Raw genomic sequence first — 20161 nt, forward strand, 5'->3', positions numbered from 1 at the left:
AGTAGATACTAAGGGCAAGAATAGACCAGTTAAAATTCACCTGAAAATCCCTTCCCCAACTTCAAGTGTGCTAAAACATCACTGTCAGCTTAACATCTCTTCATGTATGTTATGTATAGATGTATTTCTTTCAAAATGATATTCCAGATATTTAAATATCAAGTGGCCAGAAAACAAGAATTATACATTATCTGCAAAGTTTACAGTCCACCTGGACCTTAAGAAAGATCACACTCATTTCACTAGTAAATCTCCATTAGACATAGTGTATCAAAGGCCACCTTATCACAAATGCATAAAGCTATTTTTAAAAATTTGTTGTTAGCACAATCTGGTTGTCAAAGCTTCATTATACATTTTACTATACAAATACTTTTCAGATGATTTTTTTTTTAAAAACAAGAAACTCCGCTAAAACAGAAACTTAGGTTAGAGTTCTTTATGATGGTACTTTCTCGGTCTCTTCTTTATTAAGTGTGGTTATCTCCAATAGTAAACAAGTTGATTTCATGAAGGCAGTTACTAAGTGATTTATGTATGATGTTATCTACAATTCGCAAACTGCAATAATACAGACTTGAACTTTTAAACAGTCTGTTAATCACCATCTATGCCACGAATGTTTAAATATAATATATATTTAATATGAAAAAGCTAAAGCACAAGTGCTTTCTCCCACCCTAAATTCTGTTTTGGGCCCTCACAGATTTGGAATGCATTCGTATCCAACCCTTTTTCACAAAGTCAGGAGAGCTCAGGAAATATAAAGTCAAAAATATACAAATCTTTTGTTGTTATTATAATAAGATTTTTTTTTTCCATGAATGAAATTACCAAGGACCATGGACTTGGAAAAAGAAAATCAAAAGGAATTTACAGCAATTATTTATCTTCAAAGTTCAAAACTGGTCACTTCACAGAAAGACTTCAGGGTTTGTTGAAATTTTTCTTCTAAAAAGTCATTCTGTAGTGGAGTTTTCTAGGAAAAATAAAACAACTTTCATTAACTGGCCCGCTGGTGTGAGAGCTACTGTGGAATAAATTAGCACAAAAATGGAAAAAAAGTCTTATAACTGTTCACTGTTACAGACATAATCAACAAGGTCAGTCACTCTCAAAAGCTCATCTTCTTCCTCTTCTGGTGCCCCTGCCTCCTGCCCACCACCTGTCCCATTGGGAGCCAGGCTTACACTGACTGTGCTGTTGTCCTTGGGGGTCTGAGGCTTCTCAGCTGGTTTGCCAATCAAGTTCTCAATGGCTTTGCCAGGGCTCTGTCCATTGGTAGAAGGTAAATCCACTAAGCTATAGTCCAATGGGCTCCCCACCTTGCCTACATTTTCAAAGTCCTCGTCCTCATCACTTTCTATTCGGTAGGGCTTCTTGGTGCTCTCTGGTTCTGAGGGCAAGGCCCTGGGCTGGCTCTCACGGGCAGGCTGATCTGCATCTCTGTGAGCATTGTCACAATTCTCCTCCTCATCAGTCTCAATCCGGTGTAGCCGTTTCCGGGATCGTTTGCCTTCATCTTCCTCCTCCTCATCCGCTTCTGAATACTCACCAGTGCTTCGGCCCCTCTTTCGAACGGACCGCTTTGATTCTTTAGTTAGCTCATCATCTTCAGAGTTCTTGGACATATAGCTCTCTAGAATAAATAGCACATTTAAGCCACTGACAGAATTAACCATAAACAGATTTAAGTAATTCTCCTTTTGCTCCCCATATCCACCCTACTTCTTGCTTCCAAGCTTTCTCATATATAAATATCTCGCTTTGATAATTCACCTATTTCATTCTTCAGTCCCACAATAATCCCCAATATGATTCAAAGTATCCTTTACCTATGATTTTAGGAAAGAGCAGAATCAGATTTCTTCCAGAAGAAATCTGATGATTCTTGAATTAAATGAAGATAGGTTGGTCACAAACTAAGAAAACTCCTTCCCAATAGCCCTACAAATTAAAAAATCATGTAAACATACTGACAAGGAAACATTAAAACTGGGCACCCAACTCTGGACATTTGAAACACTGTGCCAGCTCTCATCCCATGTGTGTGGCTTTCTTCTTTGTCTGTACTTATATCTTAGGTGATCTCACCAGTCTCATGGCTTTGTATACCATCTATATGATGCTGATTCCCAGATTTGTTTTTAGGCTACCCCTAAATTCTAGCCTTGTGGATCCAACTCAACATCTATACTTAGATATCTAAACAGGTACCTCAAACTTAATGTGTCTATAAAACTGAGCTCCTAATATTCCCCCTCAAACCTGTACCCTTCTGGTCTCTACCATCTTAGTTATTAACAGCTCCAATCTTCTAATTGCTCAGTTAACCTTGACCTGTAAACCCTGACCTGTTTCTTTCTCTCATCCAACCTAACAGTAAACTCTTTGGGTCTACTTTCAAGATATATCCATAATCAGACTACTTTTCACCCCTTTACTGCTACTGCCCTAGTCCCACCCACCAAGCTCTCACCTGGATTACTTCAGGACCTGCCCAACTAGCTTTTGCCCTTGACCCATTTGATCCATTCAAAACACAGATACCATAGCAAGTTAAAACATAAGCCAGATCATAACACCCTTTGCTCAAAACCCACCAACTGCTTCTCATTTCACACAGAATAAAATCCAAATTCTGTATAATGGCCTAATTTGTACTGTCCAATATGGTAGCCACTAGTCACATATTGCTGTTTAAAATATAAATTAATTCAAATAAAGAACTCAGTTCTTCATTTACACTAGTCACATTTCAGGTACGCAACAGCCACAAGAAGTTAGTGGCTACTGTATCAAACAGAACAGATGAAAGAATACGTCCATCATCACTGAAAGTTCGACTGGACACTGCTGCTTCTCATCAGGAAATGGCAAACTTATTCTGTAAAGGGCCAGATAGTAAATATTTTAGGTTTTGCAGGACATACAGTCTCAACATTGCCATTGTAGCATGAAAGCAGCCATAGATAATATGTAAATGAATGGATATGGAGTTATACCGATACAACTTTACTTACAAAAATAGGTGGGCTGTAGTTTGCTGACTGCTGCTTAACATGATCTGGCCCCTTTGATCTCTCTGCCCTCATCTCATACTATTCTTGCCCTTTCTCATTCTGCTCCAACCACCTGGCCTCCCTCTATTCCTTGAACGTGCCAGGCACAAACTTGCCTCAAGGCCTTCACATCTGTTGTTCCATTTGCCTGTGTCACTCTTCTTTAAGACAACTGCATGACTCACACCCAACATTTCCTTCAGGTCTTCAGTCAAATGTTGCTCCTGGTGAGGCATCTCACAGTACCCTATCTGAAATTCCAACTGCTCCCCAGCCCCCATTTTCTCTACTGCATTTCTCCATCTAATATATATTTGATTTGACGTATTATTGTCTCTCTTCCTCTAACTACAATAAAAGTTATATGAAACAGGAGATGTTTTTGGCTATTTTATTCATTGTCATATTCCCAAAATAAACCTGGTTCAATAAATATTTGTATTTAATAGTTGAATTAATAGATTTATGTTTGTCTTTATGATACATAAAGGCAAATACACACTCAACCAGATGTTCACCCCCCTTCTGTAGCCTTTCATATCCAAACATTTCTATCCCTTACACCCCTGGCTTGGTCTGAGAACTTAACTGACAAGGATCTATGAAAGCAAACAATCTTCAAAACAGATGGTAAATAATTAAGAATTAAGTATATGAAAAAGAAAGAGGAGAAGGTGAGGGTTGGGATAATTTAAAATGAACTCAAGAAGAGCGCTAGATTAACTAAAAAAGACTCGTTGGTATCACAAATTCCTATTTTAGCGCATTTCCTGCACTTCTGGTATAGGACACAGCTCAATCTATTAAGAGATAAAACAGTTACCAACTAAGCTCACAGGCAAGGTGGAGATAGTAAGATACATTTACTGGAACTGTTTAGCTATTCAGGCATAGGAATTTATTTCAAAATGAGGGCCATGAATAATAAAGGAAAAAAGAAAAGAGCAGGAGAACCCTTGCTCAGATCACATTCTTCATCTTCTAAGACTTCTTCTAGTTTGAGTGAAGAATCTACTTATTATAATGGAAACCTTAAAAATTAGTATCTTATTAAGTAGCATTTATTTAAACTATAATTAGTGACTAGGTACAGAATAAGGAGTTTTGCCTCAAAATTATTACTGATTACATTTGATTTTTAAGAAATAGTACAGAATCACAATCCTCAGCTCACTTTTTAAGTTTTTTTTTTCCTTGTCCAAACTTCTGTAAATGGGAGATCTATTCCTTACCTTCACTCTCTGAGCTGGAAAGCCTGCGTTTGTGAACTCGCCTTATTTCTTTGCCACGTCGGAAACTCTTCTGGGAACCATCACTTTCTGAATCTTCTTTGTAGTTAATTTGTCTTTTCTGGTTCCTCCTTGACCGCCTTCGCCGAGTTTCTATGAAATCATCACTAAAATCATCACTAAAATCACTTTCTGTTAAAAAAGGAAGGAAGAAGTGAAGTACAAAATTTAAGTCTATTAAGTAGAAGTACAAAATTTAAGTCTATTAAGTAGAAGTATGGCTACGTTAGGTTATAAAAATGAAAAGCTGCTAAACAGAGTTCAGTCACAAAAATTTTTAAATAAACAGTAACTTTCATCAGTCTCTTACTTTCGTTTTAATTAATATGAGTAATGACAAACCTCACAAATCTATGCTATTAACAGTCACTCTTCAATACGAAAAAATGTTTTATACTTTTTTAAAAATAATCTTTAACAGCACCCAACCTAGAGCTACCAGGTTAGCTCCAGAGATGCCAAGGCTGCCCTTCCTGGTGGAGAGCTGCTATTCTGTCTCCTGACAGTCTGCTGTTCCTACTTGTAGCTACAGTCATACCTTCATAATGGACCGCAGAGGTTAAACCCTCTAGCCACAGAAAACTGATGAGCCTGTTCCAAAGATACATAGAATTAGAGGTTTTTTGATTTTCTCTACGTGGAATGAAAATCTGCTAAATATAGCACACAGGGTTACTTATGCTCTCAGAGTGCTGCTATACAGCACTGCTCGTTATATCTGATCAAGAAAGAACTCATAGTTCTTTGGGTCAGAGCTGTTTTTCGAAAGTGCTAACAAAGTCCACTGAATTGTCACATCTCATCTTGTAGTTCTTTAGTGTATTTCATACATTTCAAAATGACTAGTCAACAGTTTGAAGGGGCTCCCTCTGGCCAAATCTGGAAATAATTGAGCCTAAATAGTGATGGTAACGGATTATATCCACTGAATAAATTAAGAACCTATGAACACATACTGATAAATAAGTAGATAAAGAGGGGAAAGCTCTTCCATACAGTAGACTACCAAGTAATAAATATTTAAAAAATGATGGGAGTTAGAAAATCATTAATGGATGTTAAAACTAGTGCTTGAAACGTGTGATGAGGAAGAGGATATTTACACAGTCTCAAAGTATCATACTACAAATTTCCTTATTAATTACAAAGGGAAAGATAGTACAGTGAACAGCCCTGGAAGACATAACATTACTTGTGATATTCTAGCCAAAGATGCATAACCTGAATCTAATCATGAGGAAACACAAAAACTGAACTTGAGGTACATTCTACAAAATAATTATTATGTATTCTTCAAGAATACCAAATCAAGAATGATAAAGTTTGAAGAACGTTCCAGAATAAAGGAGAATAAAGAGACATAAATAAATGCAATGTGTAATCCTGGATTAGATCGTGGCCTAGGAAAAGATTTAGGTATAAAGGACAATACTGGGATATGATGAAATTTGAATGTGTACTGCTGATTGGATAATAGTATTATATCAATGTTGCATTTTCTGATTTTAATAAGCATACTGTGGTTATGTAAGAGCATGTCCTTGTTTTTAGGAAATAAAAGGTCATGATGTCTCCCAACTTACCAAAAAGTTTAGAAAAAAATAAACAAAAGAAACTACAAGACAGGCCAGAGTCAGAGGTATAATATTTATGTCTGTGGTCCTTATCTAGTAAGATGACAGCTACCTATTGGCCAATTCCATAAAATACTCATATCTGTTCATTCAGCTATTGTACCCTCATTATTTATTCAGTTAATAAGGATAAGCATAAGCTATGATAACCTCAACTACTGCTTATTTATTAAAACCACTGACTCACTGATGGTGGTCTAATTATTAGAGATGATTGGTGATCCTTCTTTATCCAATAGCTGGGAATCTTAGAAAAATGGTCTTGGCTTACTGAGAATGATTCCCAAGAAACACCATAAAGTCTAGGCATGGAAACACTTGGCACAAAAAGGATTTATCACAATCCTAAATGAATCTGGTAAGAAGTTAACACATCTATCTATGTGTATTTTCTTAAATATGCTTTATCTGAAATATGCTTTTAGTTACTGGTAGGTGATAAGAATAGAACTCAAAACATTTTATCAGAAAACTTGCTTATTACGATTGAATGGAATTTTACTTTAAGAATTCTTAACTCCAGAAGTCGTAAGAATTGAGTTGGTGTGATGCAGATACAAGTTATTTTTACCTGAGTCTCTACTATTCTCTTCAGATTCCTCCTCTTCATCATCATCAGAGTACTTTTTCTTCGGGGTCTTTCTCCGCAAACGCCTGCTTTGCCTCATTGGCCGGGAGGGGTGTCGTCTCAGTCTACGGCTACAGAAATCAGCGTCGCTGTCATCATTAGATGGTGGATCTTCTTCACTTTCATCTGGGTTGTCATCAGACACAACAAACTCATCTTGAGATCTGTCCAAGAGAAACCCGATGAATTATGATGGTGCACTTGGAACCATGAATCCATTTTTGAGAGATCTGAGTTCAAGTTATAGCAAGTCCAGTGAATCATTAAGTAATGATTAGTGCAACATACTGGATAATTGCATCAATTTCCCTGTTTATAAAATGGAGAAATGTTTTCCCATCTAACTTTTTCTTAAGGGGTGTTATGAAGATGGATTGATGCTGATTGTTGTACATAAATTACTTTGGCCTCTTGGGATGTCCCCCAGGCACCTTAAAATCAAGATGTCCAAAAATGAATTCATTATTTCCCAACCTACTCTTCTCTTCTGTGTTCCTTAGTAACTCAAACCAACTACCTGGTATTTATCCTAATGTCTTCTCATTTCCCACATCTGATCAATTACTAATACCACCTGAGTCTATCTCTTAAAAATGATCCCCTCAGAGCTGATTCCTATTCTCTCTTCAGCTCTCATCTCGTAACTAAACAGCTATAGCAACTCCCCAAATGGTCTAATCTCTAGTCACAATTCCCCTCAATATTTCCTTCAAATGAATGCCAGGATAAATCTTTCTGAAACATAAATCTCACAATAGTCTGATGCTTAAAACCCTTTGGTGGTTTTTCATTATCTTCAAGATAAAGTCCATACACCTATGCGTAAGAAACAAAACACTCTATAATCAAATTCCCTTTTTTAAAAAATCTCTTGCCTATATCTCCAGCAGGGCACTTCCTAATTCATCCACAAATTCTTGCTATCCTGAGCCACAAGGAATTTCCCAAATATTCTATGGTGCTTTATGCCTTGCTGCCTTGGACATGGGAATTCTCTGCTTGGAATGTCTTCTTTCCTCATCCTACTTCTAATCCAAAACTCATCAACCTGCCCAGATATTCATTCTTCAAATTTCAGATCAAGCTTAATTCCACTGTGAGACTTTCCCTGATTTCCCTGGATTAAGCCAACTCTCCTCTGTACTCTGATTTATGCTTTACTATCCTTTAGTAACAATCATGCAACATGGCTCTTTTTGGTTTATATGATTGTTTCTTCTACTAACAATCTGAGAGGTGCAACTTTGCAGTATTGTTTCAACACCTGGTCTGCAGGCAAGCTTTGCCTAATCTCCCAGACAGGATTACTTGCCCCAACCCCAACCTCCATGGATCACTGGAGAATAGTTGTGAATCTAATTACTTGTCTATTTCTCACACTTGACTCAAACTCCTCATGAACATGGATGGTGTGTCAACTTTGTAGCTCAGAAAGTGGCACAAAGGAACATAAAAAGGCTCTCAACAAATGAAGGTTCAATTGCAGTTAACTGTATTTAAATACAATTTTGACTATTAAACAAGCAACCATAAACCTACTTTCTGTTTTAATCAAAAAAGGACCAAGATTAGCATTCTTAAATCTGCTTTAAATATTCTGAAAATAAAATAAACAAAGGTTGCTTATGTGCACATGCAACAAAAGCCCCATCACAGCACGACCAAGGCTCTCTCTGTTAGTCCTATATAAGGCTGCATCTAGGGAACAGGGTCTACTGGCAGACCACGCACCCATCACTGATCTTGAATTCATCCTCACTCTCTTCTTCATCCAGGTTGCTGTCACTGTCCAGATCATTTAGTCGCCGGCGTTTCTTCCGTCGAGCAGCAGCAGCCCTCTGGGGTCGTTTATTTTCTTTTCTTTCTTCCTCCAAAATAGTAGAGATGTCTTTCCCGCGGTGACCTGTGATGGTGGAGATATCTTTTCCTCGGCCAACTCCTGAGTTAGAGAGAAAAAGAAACTGTACATTCATTAAAAGCTTCCCTTTCATTTCTAGAGACTGTCGTTATTCTCTGTGTAGCAGCATTTCATCTGATTTTTCAATTTTCTTCCTACATATATGCAGTTTTCTCACAATTCAGCTGACAGAGTTCTCATCAAGAGAGTTTTAGCACTTCCATGTTCATTGCAGCATTGTTCACCTAGGTGCCCATCAACGGACAAATGGATGAACAAATTATGGTATATTCACACAATGGAATACTACGCAACGATAAAGAACAATGATGAAGCCGTAAAACATCTTATAACATTGAGGCATCTGGAGGGCATTATGCTGAGTGAATTTGGTCAGTCACAGAAGGACAAATATTGTATAAGACCACTATTATAAGAACTCAAGAAAAGGTTTAAACATAGAATAAAACATTCTTTGATGGTTACAAGGGTGGGGAAGGAGGGTAAGGGTTATTCACTAACTAGATAGTATACAAGAATTATCTTAGATGAAGGGAAGGATAGCACATACTACAGGGGAAGTCAGCACAACTGGACTAAACCAAAGCTAAGTTTCCTGAATACAAATCAAACACTTCGAGGGACAGAGTAGCAGGGGTGGGGGTCTGGGGACCGTAGTTTCAGAGGACATCTAGCTCAACTGCCATAACAAAGTTTATTAAGAAAATGTTCTGCATTCTACTTTGGTGAGCGGTGTCTGGGGTCTTAAAAGCTAGCAAGCAGCCATCTAAGATGCATCAACTGGTCCCAACCACCTGGAGTAAAGGAGAACGAAAAACACCATAGACATAAAGAAAGTATTAGCCCAAGAGACAGAAAGGGCCACAAAACACAGAGACTTCATCATCCTGAGACCAGAAGAACCAGATGGTGCCAGCTACCACCAATGACCGCCCTGATAGGTAACACAACAGAGAGTCCTGGATGGAGCAGGAGAAAGATGGGGTGCAGAACTCAAATTCTAGTAAAAAGACCAGACTTAATGGTCTGACTGAGACTGGAAGAACCCCAGAAAGCATGGCCCCCGGACTCTCTGTCAACCCAGCACTAAAACAATTCCCGAGGCCAACTCTTCAGACAAAGATTGGACTGGACTGTGGGACATAAAATGATACTTGTGAATACTGTGCTTCTTAGCTCAAGTAGATACATGAGACTAAATGGGCAGCTTCTGTCCAGAGGTGAGATGAGAAGGCAGAGAGGGTTAGGAGCTGGTTGAATGGACATGGGAAATCAGGGGTGGAAAGGAGGAGTGTGCTGTCACAGTACAGCGAGAGAAATTAGGGTCACATAACAATGTATGTATAAAATTTTTGTATGAGAAACTAACTTGAAATGTAAACTTTCACTTAAACTACAACAATAAACAAAAAATAAAAAAGGAATGTTTTAGCATTCATTTATCCTACTGAAAAGATGTTCACTATGTAGAGAATCTCTTCTTTTTTTAATTGAGGTAATTCACACACCATAATATTCACCCTTGTTAAGTGTACAATTCAGAGATTTTTAGTATTTTCACAAGTTGTACAACTATCACTACTAATTCCAGAACATCTTCATCACCCCAAAAAAGAAACTCCATACCCATTAGCAGTTACTCAAGAATCTCTTCTTGAAAACTGTCTTTTGGACATGGCTTTAGAAAGAATCCTCTCTCTCTCTCTCTCTCTCTCTCTCTATATATATATATATTTTTACTATTTGCAATTCAGAAAAAAATGAGAATTCAGCAGCAGAGATGCAAACAAGGCACACATCTAGTGAATCTTCAGTTGTACTACAACCTACTTACTATTAATCCTTCCCAGAGCATCTATAATAACTAAATAGAAACCACATGCTACACACTGGAGCACTGGTACTTGGCTATACAGATCTTTAATTACCTCAAATTCTATTTTAATGTCACCTTTAAAGATTAGGAAATTAAGAAATGGAGTTTTAAAAAATTAAATAAAAACAATCATTTATATTTTGATTATCCAAACATTTCAAAGCTTTGTAGCATTACTGATCTAAAAACAGTAGATAGCAGAAAAGTTTCACTTGATTTTCTATATGGAACCAGAAATAAATTTTTACCTATGGGGGAACATTTTTATTTTATATCAGACCATAAAACAAAACTACCTTTAAAAGAATTAGTAAGATCTGAGTCTACACGCAAACATTATTTTCACAGATTATTTTGGCTGGAGACAATATTAACAGTGCTTGTGATGTACATTGGGGAGGAGAATACAAAACATATGGTCACTGCCTTAATCAGGGCCTACCTTGCTGGCAGAGTTATATGAAGAAAAGAGAATGATAAATACATACCTCCTCCATCAGCTTCTTTGATATCATCTTCTATAGCTTCATCAATTGCTTCATCAAACTCATCAAATCTAAAATATACACAATATTCATGTTACAGCCTGTCCTGACCTATGGGTTAGGAGGGCCTCGATATGAAACAGCTCTCTGCCACTTCTGAACCGTATGACTTCACTACATCATCTCACTCATCTTAACATCAATTTCTTCTTTTGTAAAACAGGGTTTTGTAAATCAGTACCTAGTTCATAAACTGTTGTTTCTTTGCTTTTTTAAAGATCATCTATGCTAGGGGCCAGCAAAATTATTTTTTAAAGGGCAATACAGTGAATATTTTGGGCTCTGCAAACCATACAGTTTCTGTTGCAGCTCCTCAACTCTGCACAGTAGAGCTCAAGGAGCCATAGACAATACAGAAGCAAATGATCCTGGCTAGGTTTCAATAACATTTTATGGACACTGAAATGTAAATTTTATGGAATATTATTCTTCTTTTGATGTTTTTCAACCATTTAAAAATGTCAAAACCATTCTTAGGATATCGGCTGTACAGAAAACTAAGCTAGGTTGGATTTGCTATACAAATCATATAGCAAAGTAAAATATTAGTGTTCCACAAATAATACTATATACGAATTATATTATTATTGAAGATTGTATTATTATTACTCAGATCATATGCAAACGGTCAGAATTTTAGAACCAGAATAAATGCACTTTCTCTCTCAAGGACTCAGTTTTCTCCTACTGAAAGAAAAGGATCAAGACTACATGATTCCTAGGACGATTTCTTCACAAATAAAACTCCTTTCACTTTAAGGCTGAGGTGACCAAAGGGGTGAAGAGACTGGCCTAAGAGTGCTAAATATGGTAATTACTAGCAACATGTGGCTATTTCTATTTAAATTAGATAAAATTAAAATTCTCCTCCTCGTGAGCCATATCGGACAACACATAAATAGAACATTTCCATCATCATAGTAAATTCTATTGGACAATGTTGGATTAAGGTCACACAATGGATTAACAACAGAGTCAAGACTAAAATCCAAATTGGGAAACTCATTAAAGGTACGGACTTCCTCTCTAGGAAAATATACTTACCCAAAAAAACCCAAACCCATCACCACTGAGTTGATTCCAACTCATGGCGACCGTAGAGAACAGAGTAGAACTGCCCATAGGGTTTCCAAGAAGTGGCTGGTAGATTCGAATTGCTGACCTATGGTTAGCAGCCAAGCTCTTAACCACTACGCTACTAGGGCTCCTAGGGTGTATTATTAGAGGTCCGAGTAAAATGAAATCCTTGACAACTTCAATCTTTTCTCCATTTATCATGATGTTCCTTATTGGTCCAGTTGTACCCTTTCACCATACCTATTCAATCTATATGCTGAGCAAATAATCCAAAAAGCTGGACTATATGAAGAAGAATGGGGCATCAGGACTGGAGGAAGACTCGTTAACAACCTGCGATATGCAGATGACACAACCTTGCTTGCTGAAAGTGAAGAGGACTTGAAGCACTTACTGATGAAGATCAAAGACTACAGCCTTCACTATGGGTTACACCTCAACATAAAGAAAACAAAAACCCTCACAACTGGACCAATAAGCAACATCATGATAACATGGAAAAAAGACTGAAGTTGTCAAGGCTTTCATTTTACTTGGATCCACAAGCAACACCCATGCAAGCAGAAGTCAAGAAATCAAACAATGCATTGCACTGGGCAAATCTGCGGCAAAAGACCTTTTTCAAGTGTTAAAAAGCAAAGATGTCACTTTGAGGACTAAAGTGCACCTGACCCAAGCCATGGTATTTTCAATCGCCTCATATGCATGTGATAGCTGAACAATGAATAAGCAAGACCAAAGAAGAACTGATGCGTTTGAATTATGGTGTTGGTGAAGAATATTGAATATACCATGGACTGCCAGAAGAACGAACAAATCTGTCTTGGAAGAAGTACAGCCAGAATGCTCCTTAGAAGGGGGATGATGGCGAGACTTTGTCTTAGGTACTTTGGACATGTTATCAGGAGGGACCAGTCCCTGGAGGAGGACATCATGCTTGGTAAATTAGAGGGTCAGCGAAAAAGAAGAAGACCCTCAATGAGATGGACTGACACAGTGGCTGCAACAATGGGCTCTAACAGCAACGATTATGAGGATGTCACGAGACTGGGCAGTGTTCTGTTCTGTTGTACATGGGGTCGCTATGAGTCAGAACCAACTTGACAGCACCTAACAACAACAAAAACAACACAACAAGCAGCCTCAATTTACATTCCAGATGCTGACCTTCAGATAAGGTATTTCTGAACACAACACTCCACTTCAGATAAGGGGTTTCTGAACACAACACTTTACATCTGTCTTCTTGCTGCTAAGTGCCAATGAGTCAATTCAACTCAGAGCGACCCTATGTGACAAAGTAGAACTGCCCCATGGGGTGTCTTAGGCTATAATCTTTATGCGTGCAGATTGCCAAGTATTCTCTCCTGCAGGGAAGCTGGGTAGATTCGAACTGCCGACCTCGGTTAGCAGCCAAGAGCTTAACCACTGTGCCACCAGGGCTCCTACAGCTATCCTAACTTTACTGTTTCTAAGGAAACAGGACCCTGAGTCTACTTTGCAGTCCAGACCTAATACTGACCCATTTACAGAGCTCTGCTTTACTTTGAGCCTATCAAAACACTGTTTGATTTAAATTTCACCTAATGTACATCCTTCCTCAGAATCCTACAATAACTCTACCTTTCTCCTTAGTTTGGTGAGACACTCCATAGTTCCTCTGTGAGGTTTTGTTACACTACGGGATTGTATTTGGTGTTCTTACTACAAGGGAAATTGACTTAAAAGCCATTCAAAATTTTAAGATACAAATTATTCTTCAAAGGGTTGTACCAATTTATAATTCAACTATGAAGTAAATTTCATCATTTTTTTTCCCCTAACTGGAAGAGTTATTTTCTTGCTCGTTTAGTTTTCATCTGATTACTAATGCCAAATATTATTTTCATGTATATTGGTCATTTTTACTTTTTCTTTTGTAAAGTACTAGTTTGTATTCTTTGCCCCCTTTTCTTTTTTCTTTTTTTTGGCCAGTGTGTTCACCTTTTCTTATTGGTTTGTAAGAGCTTTTTACTTATTAAAGATTTGTCATGTTGTTATTTCTTTCCAATGTGTGTTCCCTTTTAAACTTTGCTTATTTTTTTTAAGTTTTGAGAAAGCAAAATTGACATCTTGCTCTGTTACAATTATGAAGTATTCCTATCATGTCTCCAGTCAGTCTCCCTCCCTCGAGATAAACAAAGTCACCCTGTCTAGTTCTAGTCTCCAAAATAAATGAACCCTGAAATGTCCCATGAGCAACTGATTCTCTAACAAAACACCAGCTTTATCCTTGACTTCTAAAATATTAGTGCCTGAAGATATATAAAAACCTCTGCAGACAGCATGTGAAAAACTGCTATATTTCCACAATGAATAAACTATACTTATTACATTTTTTAAAAATTCATTCCTTCTGAATTCTAACTCCTTTACAAAACTTCTTTGCAAACAAATATTTTCTTTTGTAAATGCTTTGAGTCTTAACAATTTTTAATTTTTAGGTAATTAAATATCTTTTCCATTATTGTTTCTGCTTTTGGTGTTATGCTTAAAAAGGCTGCTCATCACACTAAGATCATACATCTTCCTTAATCATTCTTGGGAACAGGGTGAGGTATAAATAAATAGATCACACTAAAAAACACAGTTTACCATAAGTTTCTATATTAATGTTATATACAATTTTACAGCTGAGACGGATCTTAGCAATCATCTGGGTTAATCCACCATCACAGATGAGACAACCAAGACCCAGGAAATGCACCACTCAAAGATACATGGCTAGTAAGTGGCAAGCCAAGACTATAATCTTAGTCTTCTGACTCCCAATCCAATGCTCCCTCTAGTAAACTCAGATGTCACCCTCTCCGTTAGAAGAAATAAAAATCTAATGAAGAATTATTAAATGATAGTAAATCTCTGATTTTTTTAATAACCACAATTACATCAGGACTGAAAGACAATACAATTAGTCCTATTATAATGCTTGTTTTGAAAACTAAAATTTGTTCTAATATGACTGATGTATCAGGAAACAATTTGAGGATAATGTATATTGCACACTTGCTCATGTGTGATTTCATTCATGAGAAACACTAGGTGAACACAGAAAACTACCTGGTTGAACTGAGCTGCATACAAACACACAAATGCACATACACCTCTAATATCCACTAGATACTTTAGTTCACCATGTGCATTATGAGGCACACACATCCACATTTGGTGTTAGAACTTTCTGTCTGATTTCAGATAACCCTCCTACCAACCTCACAATAACTTACAACCGAAACCTTCCTTACACTCATGTCCACAGGCAAATTTCAGGTCTTTTACAAGGTAAAATGCCATAGTTACTGTAGTATTTATGTATTTCTTAACCATTTCACATGTGTCAAACAGCACAACCATTTTTATTAGGCTCCTATCTTTTATTCTTAATGCGTCATTAATGCAGTTTTTGAGTGTTGTGGCCCTAACTTCATATTTCCCATAACCCCTATGGTTTTTACTGCATGATTTTTGCATAGCACGGTGATATTTAGGGGCACAAATATAGTTTTATAATAGAACTGACGGTACACTTGCACTTTCCATCTGAAAGGCTTTAACTTTATTAGTTATGATTGGTTTTATATAGAATGGTACTTGTTATTTTTTCAAAGTTCTTTTTCTAAAGAATAAGACGGACAGTGTTTCCACATATATTACTGTCCTACTGCATTTTATAAAGTTTTAACAACAACAGCAGCAGCAGTAAACTATATACAGGGAACTTTTCCATGAACACTGGACAAGAAGCAACCTAAAGATTGAGAGCTCTATAAAATCAGCTTAGATTTTCATCTCCACTTATTCAAGTTAAAAGGCTGTTTTGGTGTTGTCCAAGTAGATTTTAGAGACTACAGACCAAACAGTGTTCTAAAATAATTTAAATGTAATTTATTTATTATCTGAGTGAGACAGGGTGGTTTAGTGGAAAGAATGCTAGACTAGCAATCAATCAGAAGATAAGGTTTTAGTCCAGGATTAGCTACTAACAGAACGACCATGGAAAAATCTCTGGTACCTTTAGTGGCAGAAGGTAAACCAGATTTTATTTACTGATTCTTTCAGTAGGCATTTATGGAGCACATACTACTTGTCAGCACTATGCTAGGTGGAGGGGACATGAGGATATGTAAAACATATGGCCCTTATCTTCATGCTAACAGTCTAGTGCGCAAGAAAAACAATCAAATAATTATAATCACACATATTACAACTATAAGCGCTTTCAAGGACAGGAACTGGCTGATACGAGGGCATATAATAGGGGGATTTGATCTAGAGGAGGTTGTTGTTGTTAGTTGTCTTCAAGTTGATTTCGACTCATGGTAACCCACGCGTGCAGAGTAGAACTGCTTCATAGGGTTTTCAAGGCTGTGGCCTGTCTTCCGAGATGCCTCTGGGTGGGTTCAAAATGCCAACCTTTTGGCTAGTAGTCAAATACTTAACTGTCTGCACCACCCAGGGCCTCAAGATGAAAATGGGAGTGAACTTCCAGGCAGAGTAAAGAATATGTGCAAAGGGATTGGGACTGAAAAAAGACAATTGTGGCTAGTACAAAGAGAGTAAGGGGAAATGTGGATGTGAAGCAGCTTGAAAGGTGAGAGAGATCAGATTATACAGAGCCTTACTCATCTTGTTTAAGTCATCAATTCTTATCCTGAGAGCTATGGGAATCTTGGTAAAGTATATCTTAAGGTATGTTAAGCAGAAGAGGTTGACAGGAGCAGATTTACATTTGGAAAAGATTGTGCTGGCTGCTCTAAATTTCTATGACTTTAAAGACATAAGAGAAGAAATATATATACAATTGCTGATGATCATTGTGATGGGAAAAGCATATACTTCTAGGTCATGCTGTCTGATTTTAAAAACACTATACCCTTTCACTGTAGCCATTTCCATATATTTCATACCTGTAACTTATACACTTCCGTGTTCTTGTTGATCTCCTTTCAAGCAAGTTTGCTTTGGATTTTTTTGAATCTTTTTTCTTCTCTTCTTGGTCTTCAGAAAAATCTGGCTCCTGGTTTAAAAATATGACAGTAAGTATATAGGTTATTACTCATGACAGAACAAAATTTCCTGAAATTATTAGTTTTCTAATTGCCATCTAGGCAGCACATGCGAAAAGTTTGAAAAGGATGAGACAATCCCCCAAAACAGAATAAATACGGTAACATGAAGTATACAGTTTAAAGAGAATACTGGTGATCAATGGATGAAACACTTCTGTATTAAAATTCTTACACTTCTGTGAGATTATAATTACATCTTTTAGAACAACCACAATGTTTTCCCATCAACATATCTTTTTAACAAATAATTAAACTTAACACACAGTAGAGGATATTCAATAGATAAGCTGAATGAATGAAAAAAATGGATTTAAAAGGAGAAACAGATAAAATACTGAAGGAAGATAACTAAACAAGACAGGCTATTGAAGGTTATGAATTAAATCTGAATGAAACTGCTTATGAAACTAAGAGAATCTCTTAATTTCAAATGAAAAGCATGTTACATGATGAAGTAACCTTCTTAGTTATAAACTAGAGTAATAAATGCAACAAAGTGATATCCCTTCAAAGAAACCAAACCGTGAATAACAACGTAAGTTGAACTTTCTGTTTTCCTCCAAAAGCAGGGAATTAAAAATCAGAAATCTCTCTAAAATATTCTTTAGTTATTTTACATAAACAGCACATAAAAAGGCTAAACACAAATTATTCAATTTAGTGTAATAAAAATGAAACATATATTCCCCAAAGGTATACCAACTATAAATTTGGTTTGGATATGATATCACATTTTTGGGCTATCTATATATACATTATACACATCATTTATATATACACATTATTTCAATCACAGAGGGTTTATGGGTTATTTTTTTTCCTTTTAAGGTCCTGAATTTTCATTTTCAATAAAACAGGTGTCTTAGTTATCTAGTGCTGCTATAACAGAAATACCACAAGTGGGTGGCTTTAACAAACAGAAATTTATTTTCTCACAGTTTAGGAGGCTAGAAGTCAGAATACATGATGCTGAGTTTAGGAGGCTAGAAGTCAGAATACACTGTGCTGGCTCTAGGGGAAGGCTTTCTCTCTCTGTTGGCTATAGAGGAGGAAGGTCCTTGTCTCTCTGACCTTCTGTTTCTGGGTGATCTTCCCCCATCTCTACTTCTCTCATGATTGTTTAATCTCTTTTGTATCTCAAAAGAGATTGACTCAAGAATACACCCTACACTAATCCTGTATGATTAACATAGCAAAGACAACTCATTCCCAAATGGGATTATAACCACAGGTATACAGATTAGGATTTATAACACATTTTTTTGGGACACAATTCAATCCATAACAACAGGTATATTACATATTTAAAACTACTCACATTACATAATGTGGGTTAAATTTTAGAATAATTAAGATAGTCTCCCCTTTAAAAATACTGCAAACCAGAAACTTACTTGTGGAGGAATGATGTTTTCAATACTGATACCCACATACACCAAACGTTCTTTCCTTTAGGTGAAAAATAACAAACACACAAAATGAGATATGCTAAAAATTAAATTGTTATGAAATATCACTAGTTTGGCCAATACTAAACTTAGGATTTCTTGGTAATAACAGAGACTGGAGCACAGACATATTGGCTATAATCTTAAAAACTTAATATAGTATTGTTATCTCCATGGGAGGCACAACATTTCCTGAAGGTTTGAAAAGTATGGCTTTAGAAGTGATTTATGCAAGTGAAATAAAACCTGTAACTGAAAAAGACAAAGCAGCTTCATGAGAAGAGTCATGCTGTGACTCACTGATGATCTGATTAGATGGAAAGCCACCTTTAACAGGACAAACTAGATCTTTGTCATGTTGGAAGTTTTCCATAATTATGTGCGTGTATACATAGGTATAATCTCATAATAATAAGTATCACTATATAAAAAAAAAAATCCGTGTAACAAAACCATATCAAGATCCCAGCAAATGACACTAAGACCATTCACTTCTTGCTCTAGAAAAGAATAAAAGTAAGACAGTCATCTGGCTCTGCACTCAAGGATATCATGCTGAAGATAACTTTAGGGCCAGCTGAGACTTCTGCATGAAATGAAGAATCTGGACCATTAATGACATCTCTGTAGTTTCATTTCCAAGAAACAAATCTTTGTTGATTTTAATTAAACACATTTTACATAACAAATAGCTATAAGAAACAAGGATATATTCAATTTGGCAAGGACAGCTGAACTCTTACATGGCATGTATGTTAAACTGAACTGAAACTAACCACTCTTCTTCCCTTTACCAGTACCATCCTTTATAGAAGGACATTAATGGATCCAGTTCGCTAGGTCCTTTAGAGTGCATCCTTTATTGCCAAGTTTAGCTTATAGACCCTTGGCCCTGCTAACAAGAATTTTATGCTCTTTTTATACACAAGATATGAAGGTATTAAATAAAAGTTGATATATAAGAAAATTATTAAGCAATTTAAATCAAAACCAGATAAAAATATAGTACAGTTAATGAACTAAAAACTAGGAAAGGCAAGATCAACACTATCTAGAATTAACAGGGAAGCCTTCATGGATGGGTATGTTAGAACCTGAGCTATCTGTTATTAAATATGTTTGACACCTGGGTGCCCTTCTAATAATGAAGTTTACTGAGATATCAGTTTCCTCCTTTCTACCTGAAAATTTTTACTTTCACTTGGCCACTACTTCTCTGTTTAATTCAATTTGACAAACATTTGTTCACTTTTACCATATTAGGTCAGGATTTATGTCAGACTTGAGAATCCAAAGGCGAATAAGACATAGTGCCTGCCCTCACAATTATTTAACAACTGACTATAGTCCATTATGAACAGGCATCATGGAAACATGGAAAAGGAACAGATTAATTTTTGTTTGAAGAGCTGAGAAATCTGAGAAGACTATAAATAAATGGTAACATTTGAGAAGCATCTTGAAGACATCATTGTCTTTTTCAATAATTTTCCTGATCTATATGTTCTGTTATGGAAACTTTCCAACTTCCATTCCATCTCACCACCTAGCTCAATGATCATGTTTGGCCTAGATC

General features: G+C 36.6%; 1 protein-coding gene across 3 annotated transcripts in view; it reads right to left on the reverse strand.

Moving 5' to 3' along the window:
* Positions 1 to 339: 339 nt before the first annotated feature.
* RSF1 (remodeling and spacing factor 1) overlaps positions 340 to 20161 on the reverse strand; it is a 192506-nt gene continuing 172684 nt past the window's right edge. For 2 of the 3 annotated variants that reach the window (XM_023736589.1, XM_004381995.2), the window contains exons 10-16: positions 18532 to 18586; positions 16976 to 17085; positions 10896 to 10963; positions 8345 to 8552; positions 6557 to 6777; positions 4295 to 4483; positions 340 to 1639 (exon numbers count right to left, since the gene is read on the reverse strand). In XM_023736589.1, coding sequence (XP_023592357.1) covers positions 1068 to 1639; positions 4295 to 4483; positions 6557 to 6777; positions 8345 to 8552; positions 10896 to 10963; positions 16976 to 17085; positions 18532 to 18586 — 1423 coding nt within the window. In that variant the 3' untranslated portion in view covers positions 340 to 1067. The remainder of the gene's footprint in view (positions 1640 to 4294; positions 4484 to 6556; positions 6778 to 8344; positions 8553 to 10895; positions 10964 to 16975; positions 17086 to 18531; positions 18587 to 20161) is intronic. The other variant, XM_023736590.1, reaches the window with a different exon arrangement.

Source organism: Trichechus manatus, unplaced genomic scaffold (assembly GCF_000243295.1).
Source record: "Trichechus manatus latirostris isolate Lorelei unplaced genomic scaffold, TriManLat1.0 scaffold00088, whole genome shotgun sequence".
Lineage (NCBI taxonomy): Eukaryota > Metazoa > Chordata > Mammalia > Sirenia > Trichechidae > Trichechus > Trichechus manatus.